General features: G+C 37.9%; 1 protein-coding gene across 4 annotated transcripts; it reads left to right on the plus strand.

Annotated features, from left to right (window-relative positions):
• The first annotated feature begins 1,236 nt into the window (after window positions 1-1,236).
• TBC1D31 (TBC1 domain family member 31) lies at window positions 1,237-24,329 on the plus strand. Of its 4 annotated transcripts, XM_062570586.1 has the most exons (22): window positions 1,237-1,401; window positions 2,831-2,977; window positions 3,517-3,632; window positions 5,466-5,644; window positions 8,531-8,682; window positions 9,072-9,231; window positions 9,465-9,665; window positions 10,857-11,033; window positions 11,811-11,890; window positions 11,993-12,139; window positions 12,374-12,507; window positions 13,509-13,642; window positions 14,278-14,457; window positions 15,371-15,603; window positions 16,214-16,366; window positions 17,406-17,541; window positions 18,470-18,562; window positions 19,536-19,676; window positions 20,688-20,882; window positions 21,309-21,459; window positions 23,207-23,323; window positions 24,042-24,329. In XM_062570586.1, exons 1-22 carry the CDS (start codon window positions 1,325-1,327, stop codon window positions 24,176-24,178), a joined length of 3,240 nt encoding a protein of 1,079 aa, XP_062426570.1. In that variant the 5' UTR covers window positions 1,237-1,324; the 3' UTR covers window positions 24,179-24,329. The 4 variants fall into 4 exon arrangements, with proteins under 4 accessions (XP_062426570.1, XP_062426571.1, XP_062426573.1 ...); XM_062570587.1 differs by lacking the exon at window positions 19,536-19,676; XM_062570589.1 differs by lacking the exons at window positions 12,374-12,507; window positions 13,509-13,642 and having other exon boundaries at window positions 14,418-14,457.
• Window positions 24,330-24,676: the final 347 nt, after the last annotated feature.

A 24,676-nucleotide genomic window follows, 5' to 3' on the forward strand; every position in this document is an offset into this window, starting at 1 on the left:
AGGGGCGGGGGGAGGGAAGGGGGAAGGTGCCCTGCTCGGGCGCAGGGGAAAATCGGGAAACGCGCGCTGGCTGCCGGCTTCCCGCTGGCGCCTCTCTCGTTTACTTCTATTCAGGCTGTCTGTAGGCTCAGATTTACAACTGGTTCATTTTTCCGAGATTAAACGCCTGAGAGATGCCAGTGTTCTTGTAAAAAGAGATGGATCCGCAGTAAATGCTGCAATTCTGCAAAAAAACGTGTTAAGTATTTGCCTTGGAAAGCGTGGGCTTTAAAAAGAAAAAAAAAAAGAAAAAAAAAGGCATGGTGACTACGTGCCAGTCTTCCATTCCTAAGCTTTAGCCCGTGTCCTGTGTCAGGGCATATCCAACTGCTGAAGCTTTCAGAGCAGTTCAGGCACAGACTGCACCCGCAAAGCAATATAGCATTATTTTGCCATTACTAACAGCACGAGTTATAGTGGCATTATATATGCATAAATGCATATTTAGCTATTGTGCCATTATATGTATTTTTGTTGGCTAGCAGTTAACTCGATTTTTTCCACCAGTTCAAATGGGAGTTCTTGTGTTTCTGAAGCTATGTGAGGGTCTCGTCTTTGTGTATTTACATAGTTCAGCAAGTTTCTACAGGGGTAAAATTACAACTTCCCTTCTACAATTACCCAGTCTTTCAAAGTCCCGCTGATTTTGGACAGGGCAGCGTGTGCCCGGACTGTGCAGCTCTGTGCACATAGCTGCTCTCCCTCTGGGGAGAGAGGGAGCAATCTCTCTGAGCAAGAGATGAACAGCTTGAGACCTGGCAGCTACTCTGGTATCTGGGATTATCCGGAAGAGCTTTTTTCAGTGTTATTTTCCATAAAGCCTTCAGCCGAGCGCAGGACATCTTTGCCAGGCTGAATGCACGACTTAAGGCTTCCGACTCTGACTCAGGCACGCTGCTGGCTGCTGCGGGGTCGCTGATAACGCGCTCCCCAGCGCCTGCGCTGCAGTAGCGCGGCTCCTCGCCCCGGGCCGCTCCGCAGCCGCCTCGCTGCGCGCACCGTCCCTCCGAGGGGACCGGGCGACGGGAACTACCACTCCCGGCAGGCTCCGGGGCCCCCAGCCTGGGCCGCCTGTTCCATTCCCCGAAAGGCCGAGAGCTGGGGGGGGGGTTTCCTCCGCCTCCTTCTCGTTGGCCCGTATCGATGACAGGAAAGCGGGGCGTACCATGTGTGCGGCGCCCCCTGCCGCCGCGGCGCGGCGCGGCCCGCGGGGGCCTCGCGCGCGGCGGCCGTTGGAGCGGAGCTGAGGGGAGGCGGCGAGCGGCGGAGCCGCACCGAGCCGGGGATGCAGCGCTGCGACCTGGGCGGCCGGGAGCAGGGCCCCATCTGGCACCGCAGGCCCAGCCCGGCGGCGCGGCAGGGGTAACGGCCGCCGGGGAGCGGCGGGGCAGCGCCGCGGCCGCCGACGGAGGGAGGGAGGGACGGACGGAGGGGGGCGCCGGGGGCAGCGCCGGGCCCTGCGCGGCGGTGCCGCGAGCCTCGGCGGACACACGCCGCAAGCGCGGCGTTTCCCGTTAGACAGCAGGAAAATCTTTTCGTTCTGGAGGGAGTCGAGCGCGGGGCAGGTTCCCAGAGAGGCTGTGAAATCTCCGTCCAGTGTTCTGGATTTTCCTTCATATAAGCAGGAGGCTGAACTACATCATTGTATGATTTTGCAGGTCATATCTGTGATAAAGAAGATCACTAGACTATTAAAGTGCTAAATAAAAACTTGCACTTGTTGAGTTACTGGCCTCGGAGATATGTGTAGATTGGGGTGTTTACGAATAATATCTTCTAAAAACTGAGCAACTCTAATACTATAGCAGTTATCCATGCTAACTATTTCGAGCTTGTGAATATCAAAATCATTCCAAATTAGTTTTTCTTTTGTTTTTAATTGTATTAAACAAATTACCATGTTAAATTCCCCGGGGAGTTTATTTAAAATGTTCGTGATACGTGAGAAAAAGTCAAAATATGATCCTCTTGGCAGTCAGTGGGTGCAAGTGCCTTGTAGTCTTTACTCAGCATCCCAATATCCTGTGTATTTTTTAGGTATTTGCTTTGATTCTGAATTTACATTCAAGTAATTTTAGAAAATAAGTGGCTTGCCCTGTGTTATCCAAGAAATCCAAGAATAGCAGATTACCCATGTTCTTAGTGTAATGTCGTGCTTCCTGGACCAGTCTTCCTCTAACGACTTACTGTGAATGTGGGCTGCTGTTCTGCATCTGGCCCTACCCTCTGCTAACAGAGTGATACAAGTTTAGAGTGTTAAAAACTGTCAGAGAGCAAATTTTATTCCATAATATCTCGGATGAAAATGATAAAAAAATGGCTTGTTTCACACTTGTAAAGACTTTAGAAAGAAGTGGTATGAAAACTGAATTGCTCCCCATCTAATCTAAGCGGTTTCTTATAGTAACTTACAGCTTTTCAGTTTTCTAGCTTGTTTCTAGCTGTTTAGGGAGAGTGAAGAGCCTACTAGGTAATATGTTGGCATAAAAGCTAGTGCTAATATGAATGACAGTTGTGTAACTAGGAGCTTCATAAAATGGCCAGGAATGGTAGATTTTCCCTGTCTGTTTTATACAATGTGTCCTAACTACCATCCAACAAAATCAGTACTTCAGTGTATTTTTTTATATTAGAAATATGTGCTCTTTCACAGAAGAAGATTTTTCAAAGATGACAATGAATGATTAGAATTGTAAAACCATACTCTAGGAATGCTTTAATTCTAGATCTTGGAGAATACATGTTAAGGAAACAATTCAAAACATGGTCATTTTACTTCCTTTCTACACAGAGTTATGGTAAACATAGTTCATAGTGCCACAGGATATCATTCAAAGACAATACGTTTTCTGAATGTGGCTTTTGACAATTCTGGAGATTGTCTACTTGCAGGAGACCACCAAGGAAATATATATGTTTTTGACTTGAATGGAAACAGGTAAGAATATTTATATCAACCAGTCGGTGCTATTTTTGGTAATACATTTTCATCATCTTGACATCTGTAACATTTTTCATGGCTAGTAGAGATAGTAGTTTACTCAAAGTAGAATCTGCAAGCCAGTTTCTAACATAGGCTCCCTAAGTACTATTTTATTGGTTTAGCTGTTGCAAAAAATCAAAACATTGTAACTCCAAACTGAGCAGACATCAATATCATAGATCTTCAATGATCAGTTAAATGTTACCACATGAAATAGGTTATTCTGTGAATACTGCTGATCAATTAATAATGAGCTATGAATTATAATAAATTATTCCTAGTATTGTCATTTGCAGAAATGTATGAATCAGTCTTCAATTTTACACTATTGAGTTTTAAATACAAGCATTGTTTTTTAATTTTTCTTTGCTCCCTTCTTTAACATTAATTTGTTTTTCTCTTGGTGAAATATATTGAAACTGATTGATTTATTATTTTACTTGACATTCTGAACCAAAGTTTCCTAAAACAGTAAGAACATCCTTTTTAAATAGGTTCAGCCTTGTCCAACGAACAATGCAGGCTTGTACTGCTTTGGCATTTAATCTTCGCAGGAAGACAGAATTCCTTGTGGCTTTGGCAGATTATTCCATTAAATGTTTTGATACAGGTAGGGAGAAATTTAAAGCCTTTCTGTAAAAATCTGGATTGTTACGAAGACATATATAGGTTAAGTTTCAACCTCAAATGTATAAGATTTTTGATAGAAGTCTTACTATGTATAGCATGCCACGTATTCTTCTGAAACAACAAGAAAGATTATAGTCCTGTCTTTTATGGGGAAAGAAGCCTTTGCTTCATCACAGCTTCTTCTTTCCACTGAGTCACATAACCTTCTGTTTAGGTGAAGTACAGGACAGGATCAAGATTATATGTATGTTAGCTTTTCTAAAGCAGATCCATATATGCTATTCTATAACAAGGTATATAAAAACAAAACGAGTTGTCAGTGTATTAGAGTTTGCAACTGAACCAGCTTTAAACTTTATTTGCAGAAAAAATATTTAAACAAGAATACAGTACACTAAAAGAACTGTCAGTTTTGAGTATGAAAGTAAATCTATACTCTTATTCAAAAGTGACATCAAATTAATGTCACAGGATATGTGTTCATTTTTGACTTGATTAGAAGTTAAATGGTGAAAGTCATTAACAGTTCATTTTTCATAATTTAGTCTTAACTTACCAAAAAATGCACTTACAGTGTCTCCTATTGTGTGGGCTTAAATCTTTAGAAAAAGCAGTAGAAATAAGTCATCTGTAATTTGAAGGTTTGAGTCTGATATTATTGGTGGAGATTTTAACTAACACTATTTCCCAAAATAGAGAAAGAGTAGGAGATATTATCTGAAATCCTCTGTGCTTTTTTTCCTCATAAGTTTCTCACAGTAAGACCAAATATAATTTTTGGATGCATTTAGAAAAATCTTATTAATCAGTCCACAGAGTTCTGAATGTTTGTATAGTGGTGTTTCCAGATGCCAGATCGTACTGAAAAATGTTTTAAAATATTACAAATACTTTCCACAGAAGTCAATATTGGGCAAACTATCCTTAGAGATGTATTAGGAAATACTCAGTTGGAAGGCTCCATCAGCTGCCTTGGAAGCTATACCCTGTAATCGTATGTCCTCCTCCCATATGATAACAGCCCTAATGAGCTGCTCAAAAGCCATTTCCCATCTTTGATGCCATAGCAGTAGGTCAGTTGGAACCACCCCGTGGGCTGTCAGGCAAACTACCCAATGTAAATAGTATAATTGCCACAAATATTGTTTAGTTGCTGAGGAAAGATTAGTGGTCATGCAGTCACAAGTGGGAGAGAATGCAGCCAGAGAAACCATTTCCTTAATATACAATACACTGCATAAAATTGTTTTGCACTCTAAAAGAATTAATGAGCTGTTGTTTTCTGACTCTGCCTTTCTATAGTCATAACCTGTTGTCATTAAGCCTTCCTTCTTTGCATCTGTAAATAGCTGCTTAATCATTCATGCATGTTGCCTGCAAGTCAAAACAAGTGTAGAATTCTAGCTGGAACATTCAGTCTCAACTTTTAGAGATTACTGCTGGTGTTCACATTAGATAATCTTCCTACAAAACATACTGAACTTAACTAATCTCAGTGTTCAAGGCTTTTTAAGATTGATTCTTAGGCTAAATTGAACAAGTCTGTGCAAGCTGGCTTTCTGTGTAAGGAATAATTTACAAAATCTGTTACTTATAGATGAGAAGAAGGTTGTGTTTTTGTAACATACAATAACTATATGAAGACTGCTACCTTTGTTTCTTGTTTGTTGGATTGTGGTATTGAACAGAGGTATGCTAGGTATGCTTAGAAGTCTCTTTCACTGCGTGATGTTGACGATAAAGAGTAAAGCAGTCGTTGCTTTGCTTTGAATGACTTTCAGATCATTTTCATTTTTTTCACCAATTCCTACAGATACGAAAGAACTAGTTAGTTGGATGAAAGGACATAATTCTTCAGTGTCTTCCATCTCTGTCCATGGCTCAGGCAGGTATGCCATCACTACATCCCCTGATACAGCACAGCTCTGGGACTTGGACACCTTTCAAAGAAAAAGAAAGCTGAATGTTCGTCAGTCTGTGGGTATACAGAAGGTGAGTAAGGAGCAGTTGCTAAAGCATAAAACAAGCTTACCTGGATGGGAATAATACCTCATACAGCTGAATCTTTCTGTGTTCTTTGGGCATATCTCCTTAATTTTGCATCTCCCAGACCTCTGGAATCACAGCACACCAGTCGCACAGATCTACTGGGAACATTTAAGGAACCTCCATCTTTGGAGATACTGAAAACTAGGCTGAAAACAGTCACTACTGCTCACCCCATTCAGCTGCTTATTGCCAAGCTGCTCCCCTTCCTGTGTGCCCTGGTCATGCCAGCACTGAATGTGGGAGCCAACAAAGCTGAAAAGTAATTCAGCAGAAAGAAATTACTCCTAGTGACTACTTTGGTTCAGTTTGCTGCAAGACACTTAATGCTGGAACAACTCAGGGAATGAGAAAGGGTATGTTTATGTCCATAGCATTATGCTGTTTTTAATAGGTCTGCCTGTGCCACCAAATGTCAAACCTTGGCGTAAGTACTACAGAAAGTATCAATGCTGTCCGTGAGCACTGCTTGCATGTGCTGCACTGCAGGGAGTAAGTAGTCTTACAGACAGCACTTCAAACTGAAATTCTAATCAAATTGCTCACTAAAATTCCCATGCTGGTTTTTCAAAGAACAAGGGTATTCATTTGAATGTCTTAATGTTCTAGGTCAGGCAGAAATTCTGTTAACCTGAGATAGTCACCAAGCAATCCCGTGCGATGTTATCGTTACATTTTTGTTGCTTTGTTAAAACTGTTCCATAATGCAGGTCACTATAATAATTATCACACCTTCTCTCCAGAGATGGCTGCATTTATTTGGTGGATAATTTTTTTCTGTTCCTTGGTGTATTTTTTTGTGTAGGCTAGGTGTGAAGGAGTTCTTGTTGGCTCTTAGAATTTGGTAGGATCAGAGTGTTTCAATATGGAAGCAACTTTTAAACCAAAACAGTAATGACTGCATTTCAGTGAAATAAATCACTGTTTAGGGAATCAAGAGCCTGTGGTTTTGTTTTGTGTTTACCATTCCTGATATGACCTTATGCAAATAATCTAATTCATCTGCATCTCATTTTCCTGTCTTTAAAACAGAGATAATGATGTTTACGCCCATGTCATGGTTTAAGACATGGAGATAAATGCAAAATTAAAGATTGGATTTGTTATCAGACTGTCGCTGGTGACACTCAGTGTCCAAAGTGGCATTCTGACTTGCTATATGAGCCTTCCTAGTGGTTTTCCACCAGTCCCTGCAGTGTACTTTGGGAGGTCTTTTCATGTAAGCACAATTTACAGTCCAACATACGTCTTCCGTTCAGTTAGTACAGGGGCAAAGCTAATCAGAAAAGACAAAGAGAGATTTACACCCTATAAGAATGGTAGATGAAAAAAGACAAATGGGAAAGAAAAGCTAAAGAGTGGACCTTTGTAACGGCTATTTTCTAAGCATCACTACTTTTCAATGGTGGCTTGTAAGCAGCTTGTGTTTTCTTTCTAGAATAAAGTGTAAGATGAGTTCAGTACTCCAGTTTGTCAAAAGTTAAAATAGCAACTTTCAACTGCTCCTAAGGCTTCACTTACTGTTGGAGGGACCCATAGACTTTTTTTGTTGAAAACAGGAATTAAGAAAAGGTAAAAGTCATCTTGCCTAACTTCATCCATCTGCATGATAGGCATCTGCTCTCAGTTCCTTGTCCAGACTTCCTCGGAATCCCTCAAGAAGGACAGGCAGCTCCGCAGGGCGACTCAGCCCGTCTAAATATGAAAGTCTGTGGTAGGTGAGGTGACTCTCCCCCCCGCAGGTAACTTTCTCTCACTCACTATCAAGTGACTAATTTGGACTGAATATCTAACTTTTTGTCACTAGCATTAGGCAAGATGAACCCATCCCACATGTATAAATTTAAAATTTTTTCAAGGCCCAAAGATAACAGAACAAAGCCCTGCTCTTCAGAGCACTAACTGTATATCTCACCCTGTGAATCCTTCAGGCAGACCCTCGATGCTTGTTACCAGAAACTACATTTTGACTTTAACCTTCAAAGTTTTGGGTTGAATGAATTCGTAGAAGTTGCATGTGCTATTGCCAAAATAAAACCTCTGGTCTAGACCAGTAATTTGCCATTCAGCAAGAATGTTGCTGATGAAATCCAAACATTTAAATAATTCAAATATTTTTTACGGGAAGAAATTACATGTATACAATAAGCATGTTCTGAATGATTACAATGTGTATTTATAACCTTTTTTTTGTTCATCTTGGCAGTGAAAACTGTATTTCATAGATGAAGAATACATTGCTAAACTGTCCACAATGTTTTTTGTACATTTAGTAGTTTTATGTAAACCTAAGGAGTTCAAGTCTAAAGATAAGTGCTTCATGGAGTTTGTTTGCAGGTGTTTGGTACTGTTGAGACACTGAATACATTTTAGATGCAGTGAGCTATTCAAAACCCACCAGTGCTGAAAGAGAGCCTTTTTCCTCCTGCTCCTGGGTGCTTATATATTATCCTTTATATTATGTCCTCTCTGCCAGTTATCAGAGTCCCCCACAAGCCAATTTAACAGTCAGAAAAACAAGTTGTGTGTAATGTAAACCCAGAATAGACAGGTAATTCTTTGTCATTTGAAAGAGTTAAACTGGCTTAGCAAAGGGTACTAGCTCTGAACCAGTGCAAGGGAGAGCACCCCTGCCTGATTGGAGCAGGGGAAGAGAACCTGCCATCTCTGGGTTCTCAGCCTTTCGTTGCAGCTGCATTATGCAGTTAGAGTATGTTAATACCCATACTATTGTGGCCTCCTGCTGTATTTTATTCTGTTGTTTAGTTTTGTCCAATTTAAAAGGTACATTCTAGACAGTTAATTCCATTTTTTTTCTTCGTATTCTTTCAGGTTTTCTTTCTTCCACTGAGTAACACCATCCTCAGCTGTTTTAAAGATAACTCTGTTTTTGCGTGGGAATTTGATACTCTTCAGTGTAAATACCAGTTGCCAACTTCAGTAGAAGGTTCTGTATTGCTTTATAAGGTCTTTGCAGTTACCAGGTAAATTGCTATCTTAAACATTAAAAAGAGTACAAAAAAATACAAAAGTTGTAGTTTGTAAAAAGGTTTTAACTGCTTATTTGTAATGTTTTATGGAAGTATTGAACTATATATTATGATAACTTTTGAACTCTGCTATGACTGATCCTTTCGGCAAAATACGGCATCAGTTTATGTTACAATCCCATAGCAGTTGAAATAAAGGAAGTTGATTTTTAATTACTACTAAATAAAGTTTGTCTATTACAAAAGCAAATTTTATTATTTAGGAACTGTTTTGTTCAAGAATAATGATGGATTCAAACTGGCACAGGAGGAAATGTATGATCTCTCTTGTTTTAGCTAATATAACATATTCTGATGCAAACTTCGCCTTGTTTGTGTTCCAGAGATGGCCGGATTTTTGTAGCTGGTGGAAAATCAAATCATCTTCACTTATGGTGTTTAGAATCAAAGCAATTATTAAGAATAATCCAGATGCCTACAGAAGTACGGACTGTCCGCCACCTGGAATTCCTCCCTGATAGTTTTGATGGGGGCTCGAATCAGGTCAGTTTTTTACAAAGTTTAAGACTGGAATATTTGTTTAGTTGATTCAGCATGTGTACTTTGAGGGGGTTTGGGGACAGTGAGGGGATGGGCAGTCTGCCATACAAAGGAAAGTTACTATCCTAAATATTTGCTCACTCTCTTTTTCAGCTTAATGAAATGTAATTTTAATTTTGATGCTCCTCTTTGTTTTGCATTGTCAATATTCATTGTTGAATCCTTTTATCTTGTAGGTCCTTGGAGTGTTAAGTCAAGACAATATCATGAGGTTTATCAATATAGAAACATGCAAACTTCTTTTTAACATTGGGAGTCATGAGGAGGGAATTAGTACAGCAGCGATTAGCCCCAATGGACGGTATATTGCATCAGTAATGGAAAGTGGTAGCCTTAATTTATACAGTGTCCAGGCTTTGACTCAAGAAGTAAATAAGGTAGAGTGTTTTATATTTCTTATAACAGCAGGAAATACCATTGAAGAAGGTAATTGTCTAAAAGATTTTCATATCAGAAATAGTTTACCAATCTCATTGGCTTAAAAGTATTTGAGTGTTATATTTAAAACTACAAATATAGATTTGTAGAGTTCACTTCACATTTATTTCAGCCTGTCAGTTAGTATGATGTTTTTAAAGTACATCACTGTATTTTCAGGAGATTGGGAGACAGGGGATTTCTTTCTACAGGAATTTATATGGACCATTTTTATTCCTTGTAATAATGTAATGGTGTGGGATAGGGGGGAAGCAGGGACAGAGAGGAGAGGATTGTGCTGCTTCTACTCCATTTTCTTCCAGGAAATAGTTTGCAACTGATGCTCCCTTTTTCTTCTGTCACAGATGGTCTTTTTTTTTGTTGTTTTACTGTTATTTTGTTCTCCTTACTGTGTTATTAGATACTAGAATACATCATTATGGCACAAACATCTTCCTAATCCTTCCTAAATAACAAACATTCTAAATAACAGTTCTTATTTTATTAATTTATTAATGAGAGTCGAGTTTCTAAATCCAGAATGCCATGTCTTTAATCACCATGTCTTTGAAGTAGCCAGCTTTGTACAATAAAAGAGTTTGAGCTGAGGAAGAGTGCGCACAAGGTTTCAAGTCAGACATTCATTTCATTTGTAATTTTACAACTGGGTTGACATGATTTGGGATTGCTTTCCCAATCTCCACAACTGAATTAATACCTACCTGACAGAGAAGATTAATTAAAGTTTTAAAGGTCTTTCGTATTCTCTTTTAACAGGTGCTATAGAAAGATCTTTCAGTAACATTGAGGAACATACTGAAGTAAATTAGCTGAATACATGATACAGTTGTATTATCCTAATTCTATTTTAGAGTTTGCTAAACATGACGACTGAGTTGCTGTTTGGAAACTACATAAACCTTCTCATAGTCTTTCTAGTTTATTTCAGCATATTTATTCTCTTGTGTACTTACTCTGGGGTTTGCAGTCCATGTATCTTTTTTTTTTTTTGTTATAAATGTATATCTATTGTTGCTGCTATGGCTATTGAGCTCAAGAACATTGCATATAAAATAGAGTAAACATCAAATTAGAGTGACTTTAAGGCTATCTCAAAAGATGTTAACTGAGTTATTTTCATTTAATACTAGCCTCCACCACCCTTGTTCAAAGTAGTGGAAGATTGGTCCAAGTGCAAGTTGGGAGCAAATAAACTTACAATGAGGGTAACTTCAGGAAGGCCAGAGCATCCTTGGAAATCCAGAGGAAGCAAAATTCAAACCCGATTGCTGAAACCACAAGTGAACACATCACTTGCAAATAAAGAGGTAGTAAGACGTTTCAATATTCTGTTCTGCAGTCTGCAGCATTTGAATTTCATTGCAAAAAACAGTTAGCTGCTTACTTTAGAAAGCAAATTCAAGCACTGATTGACTGATATTTGAACAGATGGGGATTAAGAGAGTTTCAGCACCTTTCTACTCCAGTGTTTATCACATACTCCTGCATTACGTGACACAGCTAGAGCTGTGGAGTAGTCTGTTGCCCTTCCCCTATCTCATCAGGGGTATCCCTGGAGCTGTTCAAGTCACTAGAATGACATGTAGATGTTTTTTAAAGGTGTTCTGCTTCTCTGCTAGCAAACTGCACTCTTAAATGTCAGTCTAGAAACCATATAATTTCTGTTATTATTTAGGAGGTGCATTATTGTTACATTTATTTCCCTTATCACTGTACTGTCTTTTATTTCTTTATCTGAGTCCTACATGCGTTCTCTTTACAGTAGCGTTGATTACAGAATGCTCCATTCCTTATGTTAATATGGTTTGACTACAGCTATTATTTAATTGTGTATAGTATAGTCCTTTCCTCTGGGGTCTGATCTGTTTCTGACTGAAATCAGTGGCAGCTGTTTTTTGATTTCAGTGGGAGGCGAACGTTGTTAAAATATCCAGAATGATGTAACAGCAGAATACCTTATAATTTTGTAAACTACAATGATAGGAGCTTCAGTATTTAGCTACTATCATCAGTTACAACACAAGAAAAAAGATTATCAAGCAGAAATCCTTACATATGTTCATTGTTAATTTCCTATTTTGTAGAATGAGTTGCCAGGTGGATTAAACAAGAAACGTCTGCAGGCCTTGTTGAAAGGATTTGGAGAATATCCAGCAAAATACAGGTACATCTGTGTACATGTCTGTGCTTGCATAAAATCAAATTGCTTGTGCTTCCTGCCCTGTGAAAGAGAAGTAGCTTGACTAAGTCTGCATTTTAATTGCAGGATGTTTGTTTGGCGCTCCCTATTACAACTTCCTGAAAACCACTTAGCATTCAGTAGCCTAATAGATAAAGGCATCCACAGTGCATTTGTGCATATTCAAAACGAGTATCCCATCAAAAGTAGGAAACTGCTGAGAGTTTTACAAAGGTAAACATATATTTTCATACACTGATCTGAAGTGTACCCCCCAGCTGGAACCAGCTGCAATGAAAGTCTAAAATGAAATATTAGTACCTTAATACAGTTTTCCTTTTATAACTTTTATATACAGCATCTTTGTATTGAAAGTTTAGTGCTCTATGTGGTTATAACATGCACGTGATATTTTTCTTGTTTTGGGGGGCCAATGTTTTCTTCTCTTTTTCTTGATTTTACACATAGGACCTTATCAGCTCTAGCTCACTGGTCTGCTATCTTTGGTGAGACACCTTATATTCCTTTGCTAGCATTCCCATTTGTAAAATTATTTCAGAACAATCAGCTGATCTGCTTTGAAGTTGTTGCTACTGTAGTAGGTAAGCAAAGATGCTTAAAAATCCAATATACTGCAAAGTATTTTTATGCAATTGAAATTTTTCTTGATAAACTGAATGAAGTATTTTCCTGAGCGATCACCAGAGGTTTTCTTTTAAAGGTGTTCACCAGGAATTAATACGTAGTAGCTGTGTGTTTTAAAACCAAAACCCGTTTGTAAATCAAAACAAGATATTAGACCTCCTTTGCACTGTTTCTAGCAAAAATTTAGCAGTGTAATGGTATTTTTAAAGTCTATTCAGTAAAAAGTGTATAGATATCTAGCATAATTGTGGTATCATACTGAATAACCAAAATCTGTATGTGAGATATGAGAAAAAGGTAGCCAAAAAAAAGGAACACACAAATCAAAAGGGAACGATTTCTTTTAAAGTTTTACTGTGTTTAGTTTTCCTAAACATGTGGTAACTCCAGTTTAGTCATTTGACTGAAAGATGGCGATGGCTCTCTTCTGAAGAAATGTACTAAATTAAAATGCTCTGCACTTAAATTAGTTGTTGCAGCTGCATCTGTCTATAGAAGATATGTGCTGCCAAGTATACATAGTCACTTTGCAAACACATGCTGCTACTAAGTATCCAGGTTTACAGAAATATTCGTAATATTTTAAAAATTGCTTGATACAGGTAGTAGTTTCATGAGACAGGAAAACTTCCCATCCCATCTGCCTCCCATCTGCCTCCAGCTACTTAGTCTACCAGCACACAGAATTTTTGCATTTTATCTTGAAACCAGATTAGTCCCCTCCAATCTATTCACGGTGTACTGACACATGTACTTATGCCAGTCCAGCTAGAGGAGCAGTGAGCTGTGGGAATGGGTTAGGAATATGTTGTAGGGAAGAGGAGAGATGGGAGTATCTTAAAGAGGCTTTTCTGCCAAGGACATCCTCTTAAAAATTCACAGCTTTTATAATCAGACTTGAGCATTGTCAGGAGTCTGTCACTTGGGATTATAATGGATTATGTTATTTCTCTTGTAGTTAATTTTTGTCAGCACTGGTTTGAGTATTTTCCCAATCCTCCAGTTAATGTCCTTAGTATGGTGGAAAATATTTTGGCACATCATGACAAAGAATTACTTCAGCATTTGATAAAAAACAATGTGACTTCACAGGTAAAATTCTAGCCAAATTTTGTATATAAATGTTGTTGCAGAGAATAGTAGTGCACTAGACTTCTATTTTGACATAATGCTTTTTTGAGGGAGTTTTCAGTAAGTAGTAGTTAATGATTTGCTCTTATGAGTTTGAAGAACATCTCATCATTTTCCAACAGTTTTTCCTTTTACGTGAAAATAAATCCTCATATATATGCTACTGTTTATAGAAGTCCTTCACTTTCAAGTGCACATTGTTTGAAAAATTACTGATTGAATTATAACTGTATCTTTTACTTTTTTTTTCTTTTTTTGGGAAGTGGACAAAGGTGTGGCAAATGAATTTAATAAATAAGGCAATGCCATAATTATATATATTTATCACTAGGGATGATTTTAGCTTTGAAAATCTAAATGGAAGATTTATACCTCCATAGAAATAAATAAAAAAAAAATTCTATATTTGCTCCCCTATTCATTGAGAATCTTTATAATGATTAACTCACCTTCAAATCTTCTGTCTTGGTTCCAGTTTGTCTTTCATAAATCAATAAAGTTATGGTATAAGACAATAAAATTTCATGCAATTCCAATTAAAGGAGCAGTGAAATTGTACTAATGGGTTATTTTGTTAATTTTCCCAAATAATGTAGGTTTATGCCTGGCCTCTTCTAGAAACACTGTTCTCTGAGGTTCTAACAAGAGAAGAATGGCTGAAAGTCTTTGATAATATCTTCTCCAACCATCCTTCATACTTTCTAATGATTGTTGTTGCCTATGTTGTATGTTCCAGAGCTCCATTGCTTCACTGTAATCAAACAGAGGATTTTGAGGTAAGCGTCTTGCAATTTAAGGCAGTCATCTGAAACTATAGTTATAGAAAAATTTAAAATATCATTTCTATTTTTATGGAAGTTAAAAGGAAATATTTCATTTCCATATTGATATATTATTGCATGTCTGAACAACGTCATCTAATACCTGAAAAATGTGCTAGAAATGAATAAAATGCTGAGCAGTTTCCCGCAATTTCATATAATATTAAGATCTTTAAGCTTTCACAAGGTTTCTAATGCCACTAAAGGTCATTTTGTAAATATGGAAAGTTTATCAACCTCTTTTTTGGGGATCTTAAACTGACTTTGTGTGGAGACAAAACACTGTAGTTCTGTCATAGTCTTATTTCATTATTTGCCTTCAGATTTGCAGAGTTAGCAATATTACTTGACTTTCTCTGAAGCAAGAACTTTTGCTTAGCTTTACATGAGAGGAAGAGCATTTTTCATGTGATCATGTCTTTATAGGCAAACAAAGGGCCTCACCTTGAAAATGAGCAATCAGTTTGTCAGACATGACACAGACAACGTTATTGCCATACTCCTTCAATAAGCAGTAGATGGATAGTCTTTTAAACATCAAAAGTCACTGAGATTTATCCAGTGGTAGAAGTGTCTATGTAGGCAGTTGGACTGCTCTAAAGTCACATCCTAACTTCCCATATCTTTTATGTAAATGTAATTTGGAGAGAAGAAAAAGAACCAGAGGATGGTTTTAGGCTTGAGGAGGTTGGATTAAGTCTGTTGAGCCAGTGTTTTTTTTTACTAATTGGTAGGGCTAACTTGATAACCCTTTTCTAATCCATGCTTGGAATATAGAGCTTACTAATTTACCTAACTGTTCCTACAAGACGTATTAAAAGTTTGCTTGATGTTTTGTAGAATGTAAATAGAAGCATGTCTCTTACAGTATTTCTTTCATCATCGGAACAACCTGGACATTAATGTCGTGATTAAAGAAGCTTATCATCTTATGGAATCTACACCAGTAGATATCCATCCGCAACATATGCTTGATGATTTCATACCACTTACAAAAGGGCAGTACCCTGTATTTAATAAATATCCCAAGTTCATTGTGGATTATCAAACTCAGGAACGAGAGAGGATCAGACAAGATGAAATTGCATACTTACGAGAGAGGTATTAATGGGAAAGTTGAGGACAATGTCAAATTGGGAGGGACAGGTAGATACGATACAGTTCTCTTTTTCTATTTTAATGTGTATGCTTGAGAAGGAAGAAAATAATTAAGAAAATTTTGAGACAATGACTTAAATAGCTACAAAAGTTAAGTTATTTGGCTTGCTGTGTTTTTAAGTTAAATTGACAGTCTTACCTTAAACCAAAAGTGTTTGTTAATCTCAGAAAATATTTGGCCTAAAGTTTTCACACTTGAAAGCTTAGAAGTCAGAACTTAAATCTGTGTTAGCATTGTAATGTCTGGCTTTGTAAAAGGGCTGGGAGTTACCAGCTTACTGTCGAAATTATCATGATTGCATGGTACCTTTAGAAATCAGTTTTCCTTAAGAATGTGAGAAAGAAGCTTCATTTCTGCACTCAGCTGCAATACTTTGTAAAAATCAGTACTGTAGCTCATCTTTATGTTTTTATCAGTACATAGGGAAGATGCCATGCTCTTTCATGACATCACATTTCAGCAGTTCTTTGCTAGTATAGTCATCAATTTCTAAGTAATCAAGTAATTTCTTGATACCTGGCTTTACATATTAACGTGTGATCTTCCATTCAGACAGTTAGTGTATGAATTGGAAGCTAAAGCACAGGAACGGAAAGTAGGAGATGAAGCCTGGTATCGGAAGCAGGAACTGCTTCAAGAAGCTGAAGAACAGAGGAGAAAAATGCTGCTGGAAGAAGAAGAGAAGCTGGCAGAACAGAGGCAGAGGTGCTATGATAGAAGAAGCATTAGGGGCCCAGCTACAGAACCCTGCTATTATATTTTTAACCATGAGTGAAGGAGAAAACACCACTAATTTGTGTAAATTATAATATGGCAAAACAGTGTGGTCTGGTGGATTGGGTTTTGGTGTGGGAATGGAGTGATGTGGTTTGTATTACTGCCTTGCCCAAGGAGATAAAGCAGATCGGAGGCCAAGTCACTTCATATTTTTGTCTCGGCTCCCAGCCTTTGTCTGCTCTCTCCAGATTGTGACTGCTTTGGGGCTGCCAACTGCTGTATATTTGCACACTGATTTAAGACTTGCACTGTGGACAGACTCATGCTGCAAACATAACAGTCCTTTACAGTATCAGTGATCTGTACACATCCTTGCATTCTAATGGATTTAGAAAAAAGACTGTTTTAACTGTGTATCAGTCGCTGACTAAAGAGTTGTCATAGTACTGAAACGAATGTGGTAGTCCACACATTCTGCAGTTACGAAGAGAGTTTCAACATCTCCATAGTTAGATCAACTACAGGTAGTGTTTTTCCTGAACTTATTGTTTCCTTAGAGAGTACGGCTTTTTTAAAGAGAGCAGTGGGTCTTTCATTCCAGACTAGTTCACAAGATTGTGATTCTGTTCCTGGAAGCAAATTGATATTTTACAAATAAACATAAGTAATAATTTTGTGCAGAAAGACGTACAAGAACAGTGGCACTATTCTAAGGAATAGTATCCAGTTCTGGGTCATTGCAGTACTAAATTATTGCTTATTAAAGTGTGATAGTAGCAAAACACAGGTTTTAAAAGGTAAATTAGAAGGAGTGCCATTAAAGGATCTCTATGTGTCTCTAATTTTAATTTTAATTTTGTAAATGAAAACTGGACACTTCACAGAATGAAATCATCTGCCCTAAGAATTTTAAGTTAGAGATTAGCTCATAGTAGCTAATGGGTGACTCTAGTGCAAGCTTGTACTCTTTGACATTGACTTTTTGTACATACAAATTCCCTTGTTTGTGCTTATTTTGGCTTTGAAGACTAGCTGCTGTGAAAAGAGAACTGAAAATAAGAGAACTGCAGTTGCTAGATGCTGCAAGACGACGTTTTCTGAAATATCAGCAAGATCAGCGGCAGATGGAACTCAAACGTCTTGATGATGAAATTGCAAGAAAGGTTTAGTATTATTCAAGCAATTATTTTCTTGAAGGTTTCTCAGGAAAAGTAAATAATCAAAAATGCACAACTAAAATTGCAGTTGATATACTGTGATTTATGAGTGCAGAGATGTATTTAGCGTGAGATGGACTACTTTATGTAGTAAATGCACATTTAACAGTCATCCTTGGCACTTGCTATGTTCCACTAGCTTGTTTTAACTGGCAAAATTCCTGAGAAAATCCAAATTCATCTGTATATTGGCAGCGCTGAGTTATGAGCTCCTTAAAGGACTAGTCAATTCTCAGTTGTCTGTGGGCAGTATATCCAGACTGGAAATTAACTCTGCTATTGATTTGAGAGGCATGGGTGAGACCTGGCTCTGCTCCTGCAGGGTTTCTAGCTCAAGCACTATGGCATGAGGATGCACAGAATGGAGCCTGAGCTTTTGAGCCTTGTGAGCACAAACTGATTATTTTGCAGGCCATTTCCAGTGTCTCAGCACCGCACTTTGCAGAGTACAGTGTGGCTGTGTGAGTGTTTCTGTAGGAAGGCAGTTAGGAGATTGTTAGCTGCAACTCAGCACAGGTCTTTCCAGATACAAATGGGCCACTTCCTTATCGCTGTGGTGTCCTCCCAAGCATTCCGAGTTTGGAGACACCTTACTAGAGCAGGAGCTATGCCCTGCAGAGTATTAGCACTAGATCAAGCCTGACAATTTTCTAATATATCTTGCTCAATGCAAAACTGTTCCTGTATCTTTTCTCCACTTTGCCATGTACTTTTGATATCAATTATTTTCCACGAGTAATGGCTTAATAGAAAGTCAACAAGAACCTAGAGGTATAATATGGCTTGAGATTTGGACATTTTATTGGTTTGGGGGTTTTTTTAGGGACAATAATTTTTCCTTTACTTGTTTTCATGAGTTCTTTTTCTCTTCAAGGCATCTATAAGAGAGCAGGAAACAGCTGCCACTGCTCAAGATATTGAAGTACGTCAAATGGAACTTGAATCACAAAGACAGCTTTTTGAACAGGTAAGTATAGGAAACTATACAGACATTTATATTTAATGGTTATTCCTGTGCAGTTCAACCAGTCTATGCAGGGAAAGAGGTGGATCATTTTTTTTTCCTCTCTTATTTATACTCAATAGTATATAAAGTCATCTTTTAAGAGAATTAATCCTACAGTGATTATCCTCTTTGGGCTAGAAAGGTAGCAATTATTTAACTAACTGAGGATATATGTCTATCCACAAGAGAATGTGTAGATTCAATTTCTCCACCCATGTCCTGAAGAGACTGGAAGCTGTTTTACTGCCATTAGTAAGGGGCTATACACAAACTTAGAAGGGCTGTTGAGAGATACTATTTGTTAACTGTGCTTCAGTACCCTGCTGACACAGCTTGATGGACTACAGCACAACTGGGAAGGGGTCATGACTGTCTGCAAAAAAATGTGTAGATATTCCCAGATCAATGTGAAGAAAAGGTGGTGAGAGTTAAAATTTTGTTTCTTGATCTACTGCTGATCCATACTGCTTTGGCAAATCAGCTCCTCATTCATGCTACAGATGTGTTTGTGACAAGTCCCTGTACTGTGAAACATGATTTATATTTGTGAAGTGTTTTGAGGTTTTGGCTAAAATATGCCATCAAAGTGCAGAATATTTTTGTGATGAATCTGATTCACTTATAGTAGAGTTCTGCTGTTATGCTCTATTGTAATTCCCTTGGGTGGAGTTACATCAATATAAACCTGGGAGACCACTATGCTGACTCAGGCCTAGTGTAATTCCAAGCAGATAAAACAGCAGAGAGTATCACTTTCTTGAACATTTATGATAGGTTATGGTATACAATGGGATGAGATGTGTGTATATATTCAGATATGTGTGTATATATACAAATACCAGTTTAATGAAGTTTTAATAAATGTTAAAGAACCAGAATTACAAATATGAGATAGAAGTTCAGTGACTATAATTTATGTTTGTGTGATTGGTAGTATCTTATCAAAGATCAAGAGACAGTAATGCAGGAAATGAAAGGAGAGATAGATACCAGTCGAAGAAAGGCTGATCTGGAAGATCATCTCGTTCAGCAATTGATAGAAGTAGATCAAGGAGAAAAAACGAAAGCTCGAATGGTAAATCATTGACTCTTAACATGTATTTTGGGGGAGTTAGTACATTAACTAGTAATATGTATGAACTTAGTATAAGTATGAGAATTTTTTTTTTTAATTTATTTTCTACATAGCTGTGTTAATAAGTAGTGCTGGTGTATTTAAGGTTTTATTTTTACCTTGCATTTGAGCTTTTCAAAAATCTGACTAGAGTGTTCAAACAGGTATGTAATACAGAATTTCTGTAGGTTTGCCTCAAATATTCGAATTTTCTTTACTTTCATGCAGTTATGATGGCAAATGAGACTTGAGTGCTCTTCAGATTAAGTTATTTTCCTGTTTAGAGACATGTTTTATTTGTAACCATAACAAAACAAAAGTTAGCCCTCAAAGGAACTTGCAGTTGGCAGTACTTGGCAGGAAATTCAACTATAGAAGCTGTCTTCTAGATCACAGTAATGAATGTGTATGGCTTGACATTAGGAGTTGTTCAGATTTTCAAGCTCAGAACTTCTAACTGCACAGTTGGAAAAATAGTTGTAGCTAGCCTACTGCCCATATGCTTGGCATCTGCCTTTATATTTTGTCTAGAAATAAGCATATGGGTCTGATTTTTTGTAAGCAGCTTCCAGTTTTTGGAAACAGATGGCTGGGGGTGGAAGTATTGGCATTCAGGTATCAATCTGATGTTAATTGCACCTGAAAGTCAGATAAAGTCCATGTTAGGAAAGCAGAATCCTGAAAATGACAGAGGGGGTTTATGCCTCATTTCAAGAGAGAAAAAAAAAGCGCCATTAGTATGTGAAAGAATAACAAGGATGAAAAAGAAGCAGAAGGAAGTAATTCTAGAGAAGATGACCTGCCGTAATGAATTGAGGAGCGTCACTGCAATTTCGGTCTCCTAGTAGAGACAACTTAGTGATGCTGGAGAACCCCTCAGTTTGACAGGAAAAGATCTTCACTTATTTATATGTAAGGCCATGTGCTTGAAATAAAGTAAATGCATTCCTGATAAGAAACATGTTTTATTAGGTAGCTGAAGAAAAATTAACCAAAGCAGAGCAGAAATGCATTGACACTGACTGGAGGATGCAAGCATTGCACAAACTGAGGTGTGAGGATCAAGACCGTGAGGAGCATTATAAAGAGATAGCTAAGCTCCTTCATGACAACAGAATAAAAGAAGCTGAACTGCTGAGGGCTCTGAGGGAGGCAGAAGAAAAAAAGGTATTTGCATTATTTCTTTCTTAAATGAGACCGTCAAAAGTTTAATGCCCTTTGCCCATTACATGGTGTAGCATAAAGCTGAAAGGTGTTTACCAGAAATATTTTGTTTTAAGGACTCTTCTTTCTTATTTCTGCTGGAAGTTTATAGAAGCACTGGAGAAAATCAATGAGGGTCTGTTAGGTTTGGGAAAGCATATTCTTAATTCTGTGAGCTCCTCTTATTTTTTTCTCTAACTCAAGCCTTTTACCCTTCTCTAGCTGTTCAAAGGAAAAAGTTAAAAAGAAGAAAAAAATATTCACTCAGTGTCATAGTGTACATTTTGATTTAAGGATGAAATGTAATCTATAATAATTCAGATGGATTTACTTATTGCTTTTTCCATGTTAATACATCTGTTGAATATATACTGAATAATTCTCTTGCAGTTGCAAGAAGTTATGCAGAAAAAGGCTCAACTGGAGGCAGAGCAGAAGGCAGCTGTTGCTGCAGATGAACACAGAAAGCAGTTTTTAGAAGACGAAATGAATGATGCATTAGAATTGGCCGAAAAGCTGCAAAAAGAAGATGGCTATTTTGGTGAGCATAAAAATAATGCAGCTGTCCTGTGTATCAGCACTAGATATTGATGTGAAGACCAAGATTCATCAACTGAAGGCAAATTAAGTGTCTAATGTTAGAGATAAACTCAGACTTAGCTCCTTTATATAGGTACTTTTTGGCAATATCCTTTCATGAACCCAATCAATATACAAGGGGAGACTTGCAAAGGAATCTCAGTTTGATATCCATCAAATGCAGTTGTATAAATGATCATGTCTAGAAAATTAGCTAGCTGTTATGTATAGTTGGGAATCTGTGTTTCTGGTTGCCAGTGATTCCCTCATGCATCCCCAAAACTGAAGATAAATTTTCCCCCATTAGACTTTTATGTAATGTTTTCTGGGTATACAGAAGAACAGGTGATGTAAGGTAGTTTGCACTATTTTTTTATCAAATCAGAAACCTCAGCTTGTAACTTTCTTTTCCACTTGAAGATAGCTTCAGTTTGGGCTTTCTGTGATAGATACATAACAATTTTCCATATGGATAAAAACAGTTTCGCCGTAGGAGTCTTCTATCCCGCATCTAGGTCTTTCAGACTGAAGTACTATCCCACTGATATTAGTCTCACTCCAACCCAGCCTAGCTATTTCCCATCACGTAGTGAGTTGGCAAACTTAAGGTCCATACTCCCTTGGCTATTCTACATACAGTTAAAGAACACAGGACAGAGTACAAGCTCTTTCTTCTTGCTTTATCCCCATTATATCATGCCTGTGCAAGTACATCTGGTTTTTTTGTGACAAGGTAGGATTTTTCAAATCTCTGTGATTTCTCTAAGTGTCCTTTTGTAGGCTGCCATCAGAAGGGGGATTTCTCCTTCTCCTTCCTGTGCTGAACACATTTGCATACCCTCTTCCATCAGATCTAGTATTCCCAGGCTATGTGACTGATCAGAGCGGCTTGCTTATCCAACTGCACTGCAACAGGACTGGACTTTAGTCACATCAGGGAACTGACTGGACTTTGCCCCTTAGTTGCCTGAGCTCCAGTGCCAGCACAGAGGAAGCAGTGACCAAGAGCAAAGAGAAGGATGGAAATGGCACTTTTAGTGGGAGCACACTCTTAGATCAGCTTAAGCCAATCACAGAATCTCATCCTGCGGAAACCCTCTGTCAAATCTAAAGAAAAACAAACTCACTACCAGCAAGTGAATTTGCTGAGTGTTTGTTTGCTGAATAAAAAAGTATTGTCTTCCAGGACTGGCCAGTACATTCTTCTTGAATGCTGCCTTTGTATGGTTTTTTGTAAAGATTTATCACATTCCCCGATCTCTCAAAGGCGCACACAAGATGATGTGAGATGATTAGTATTGCTCTGGGCAAACTTATTCAGACATTGCTGTAATTTGCCTAATGCTTTAACATGGAGTAAAGTGCAACTGCCTTATTAAAATGGGTGTCTCCTGTTAAAACTGTGAGTTTAAGTAGCCCTATCCTACTTGAAGTTAGTGACCCATCTGTTAGAAGATTGATTAATTATATGGGAAGAAACAATAATATGGAGCTATAATTTCTTAAAATGAAATGCAGTGATGTATGGTTTTGGTCCCTAGACTGAAATTGTTGACTTCTGTTTCTGAGCAAATTGGACTTGTCATTAGGTCGAGCAAGTGATTGTTGTAGCTTTTCTTCCTGGAAAAGAAATGCTTCACCACAAGCTATAAAATTTGTTAGAAATTTGAACACAATTTACAAAGAAACTTTCCCTCTGTTTCCCTCAGAGAGACTGGGTGGTTTAAAGGCTGGAGATACAGAGACAGGTTTAGGATTCCAGCAGGTGTCAAAGTCTGGAAACATCTGTCTGAATGATTTATCTGCGTCAGAGTCATCATCACATGGTAAGTTTCTAAGTTAGGACCTTCCTTCCTCTCATGTTTAACTTCAGAAGTGTTACTGGAATGCTTAGATGGGTGATTGAGTCATTATTAACTGTGTAGGTCTTTAGTGGACAATGAACAAGTTTATTGCTGTATTCTGTTTCACACCTGAAAAAAATCTGTGTGCTGCCAGAAATGGCAAGGGTAGGAAATGCCTGAAATGTGTCCCATTATAGGAATATTCTTGCTCCAATTTAGTCCCACTTTGACATGATCATTTTACATACGCTTTTTCAGTTTTCATAGTTGTGTATAATTTGGGGATGTTGAGAAGATACAGAACTGTCTTTCATCTTACTGAGAGTTATAGACAGGAATTAGTCTAGAATCATTTAGTGTGGCCATTATGGCCAGTGAACGTGCATTTTAAAATTGTATGCACTTTATGTACAAAACTCTGCACGCAATGGGAAACATGTGTCTTTTGACCTGTCATAGCACCCCATCAAGATCTGACCTTTCTGTAACAAAAAATAGGACAGCCTTGGTAAAACTTTCGAAGAACTTAGGAAGAGTTGCTCTCCACTTTTGCAGGTCTTAGAGCTGTCTTGGGTACAGTGGTATTTAGGAGTGAAACACAGTGTTTCCATGCAGAGATTATTTGTTTTCCAACAGTAGTTCAAGGTATTTATGCAAAACTGTTAGTTGAAATATTAAGTCTGCACTTAAATATCTTTAGATCAAAGGCGAGAAGAACTGCCATGGAAAGAGCGGGAACTGATGGCAGAAGTCAGACAGCTCAGAGAAAAGCTTACTTCACGGGCTCAAACTAGACGTTCTCCAACTCGTTTCCCAGCTACAAAGTGGACACCTTGAGATCATTTGCTCTGGACCTCAGCTATACATTCAAATTAATCAGTGAAATACTAAGTATTTATAGTGTGATCAAGGACTAATCATCAATTGTTTATTATAAAGGTATTTGGAAATATTTTTATATAAAAATAAAACATGAGGTAGAAAAGTGTGTGGTGTTTGCAGGCTTTTCGTTATTTTTGTACTAATTATAATTACTATTTTTTCTTCTAAAATAAACTCACTTTTTATTATTAAGTTGTTACAGTATTTGTATACACAGTTTGTTCAGGTCAAAACAATGATATGAAAAAAAAAAGCCCTATTAAAATACACTGGCTTTTGCCAGTGATGTTTAGCTGGAGTCTACAAGTTGCAGCAAGGAAATTTGCTGTTAGAGAAAAAAGATCTTCACAGGAAGGATGGTAAGATACTGAAAAGGGGCCTTGATTGGCCATTAGTAAACTGGCCAACATGGACTTTGTAAAGAAGGAGGAAACAAGGTGAATGTGAGGATTT

This window comes from Rhea pennata, chromosome 2, assembly GCF_028389875.1.
Source record: "Rhea pennata isolate bPtePen1 chromosome 2, bPtePen1.pri, whole genome shotgun sequence".
Classification (NCBI taxonomy): domain Eukaryota; kingdom Metazoa; phylum Chordata; class Aves; order Rheiformes; family Rheidae; genus Rhea; species Rhea pennata.

Excerpts from the sequence above, each read along its gene's own strand:
- TBC1D31 (XM_062570586.1), top strand. The coding sequence starts at position 1,325 with ATGCAGCGCTGCGACCTGGGCGGCCGGGAGCAGGGCCCCATCTGGCAC. Across the intron at positions 5,645-8,530 it reads AGTCTGTGGGTATACAGAAG|GTTTTCTTTCTTCCACTGAG; the intron begins GTGAGTAAGGAG and ends GTATTCTTTCAG. Across the intron at positions 19,677-20,687 it reads AAAAAACGAAAGCTCGAATG|GTAGCTGAAGAAAAATTAAC; the intron begins GTAAATCATTGA and ends ATGTTTTATTAG.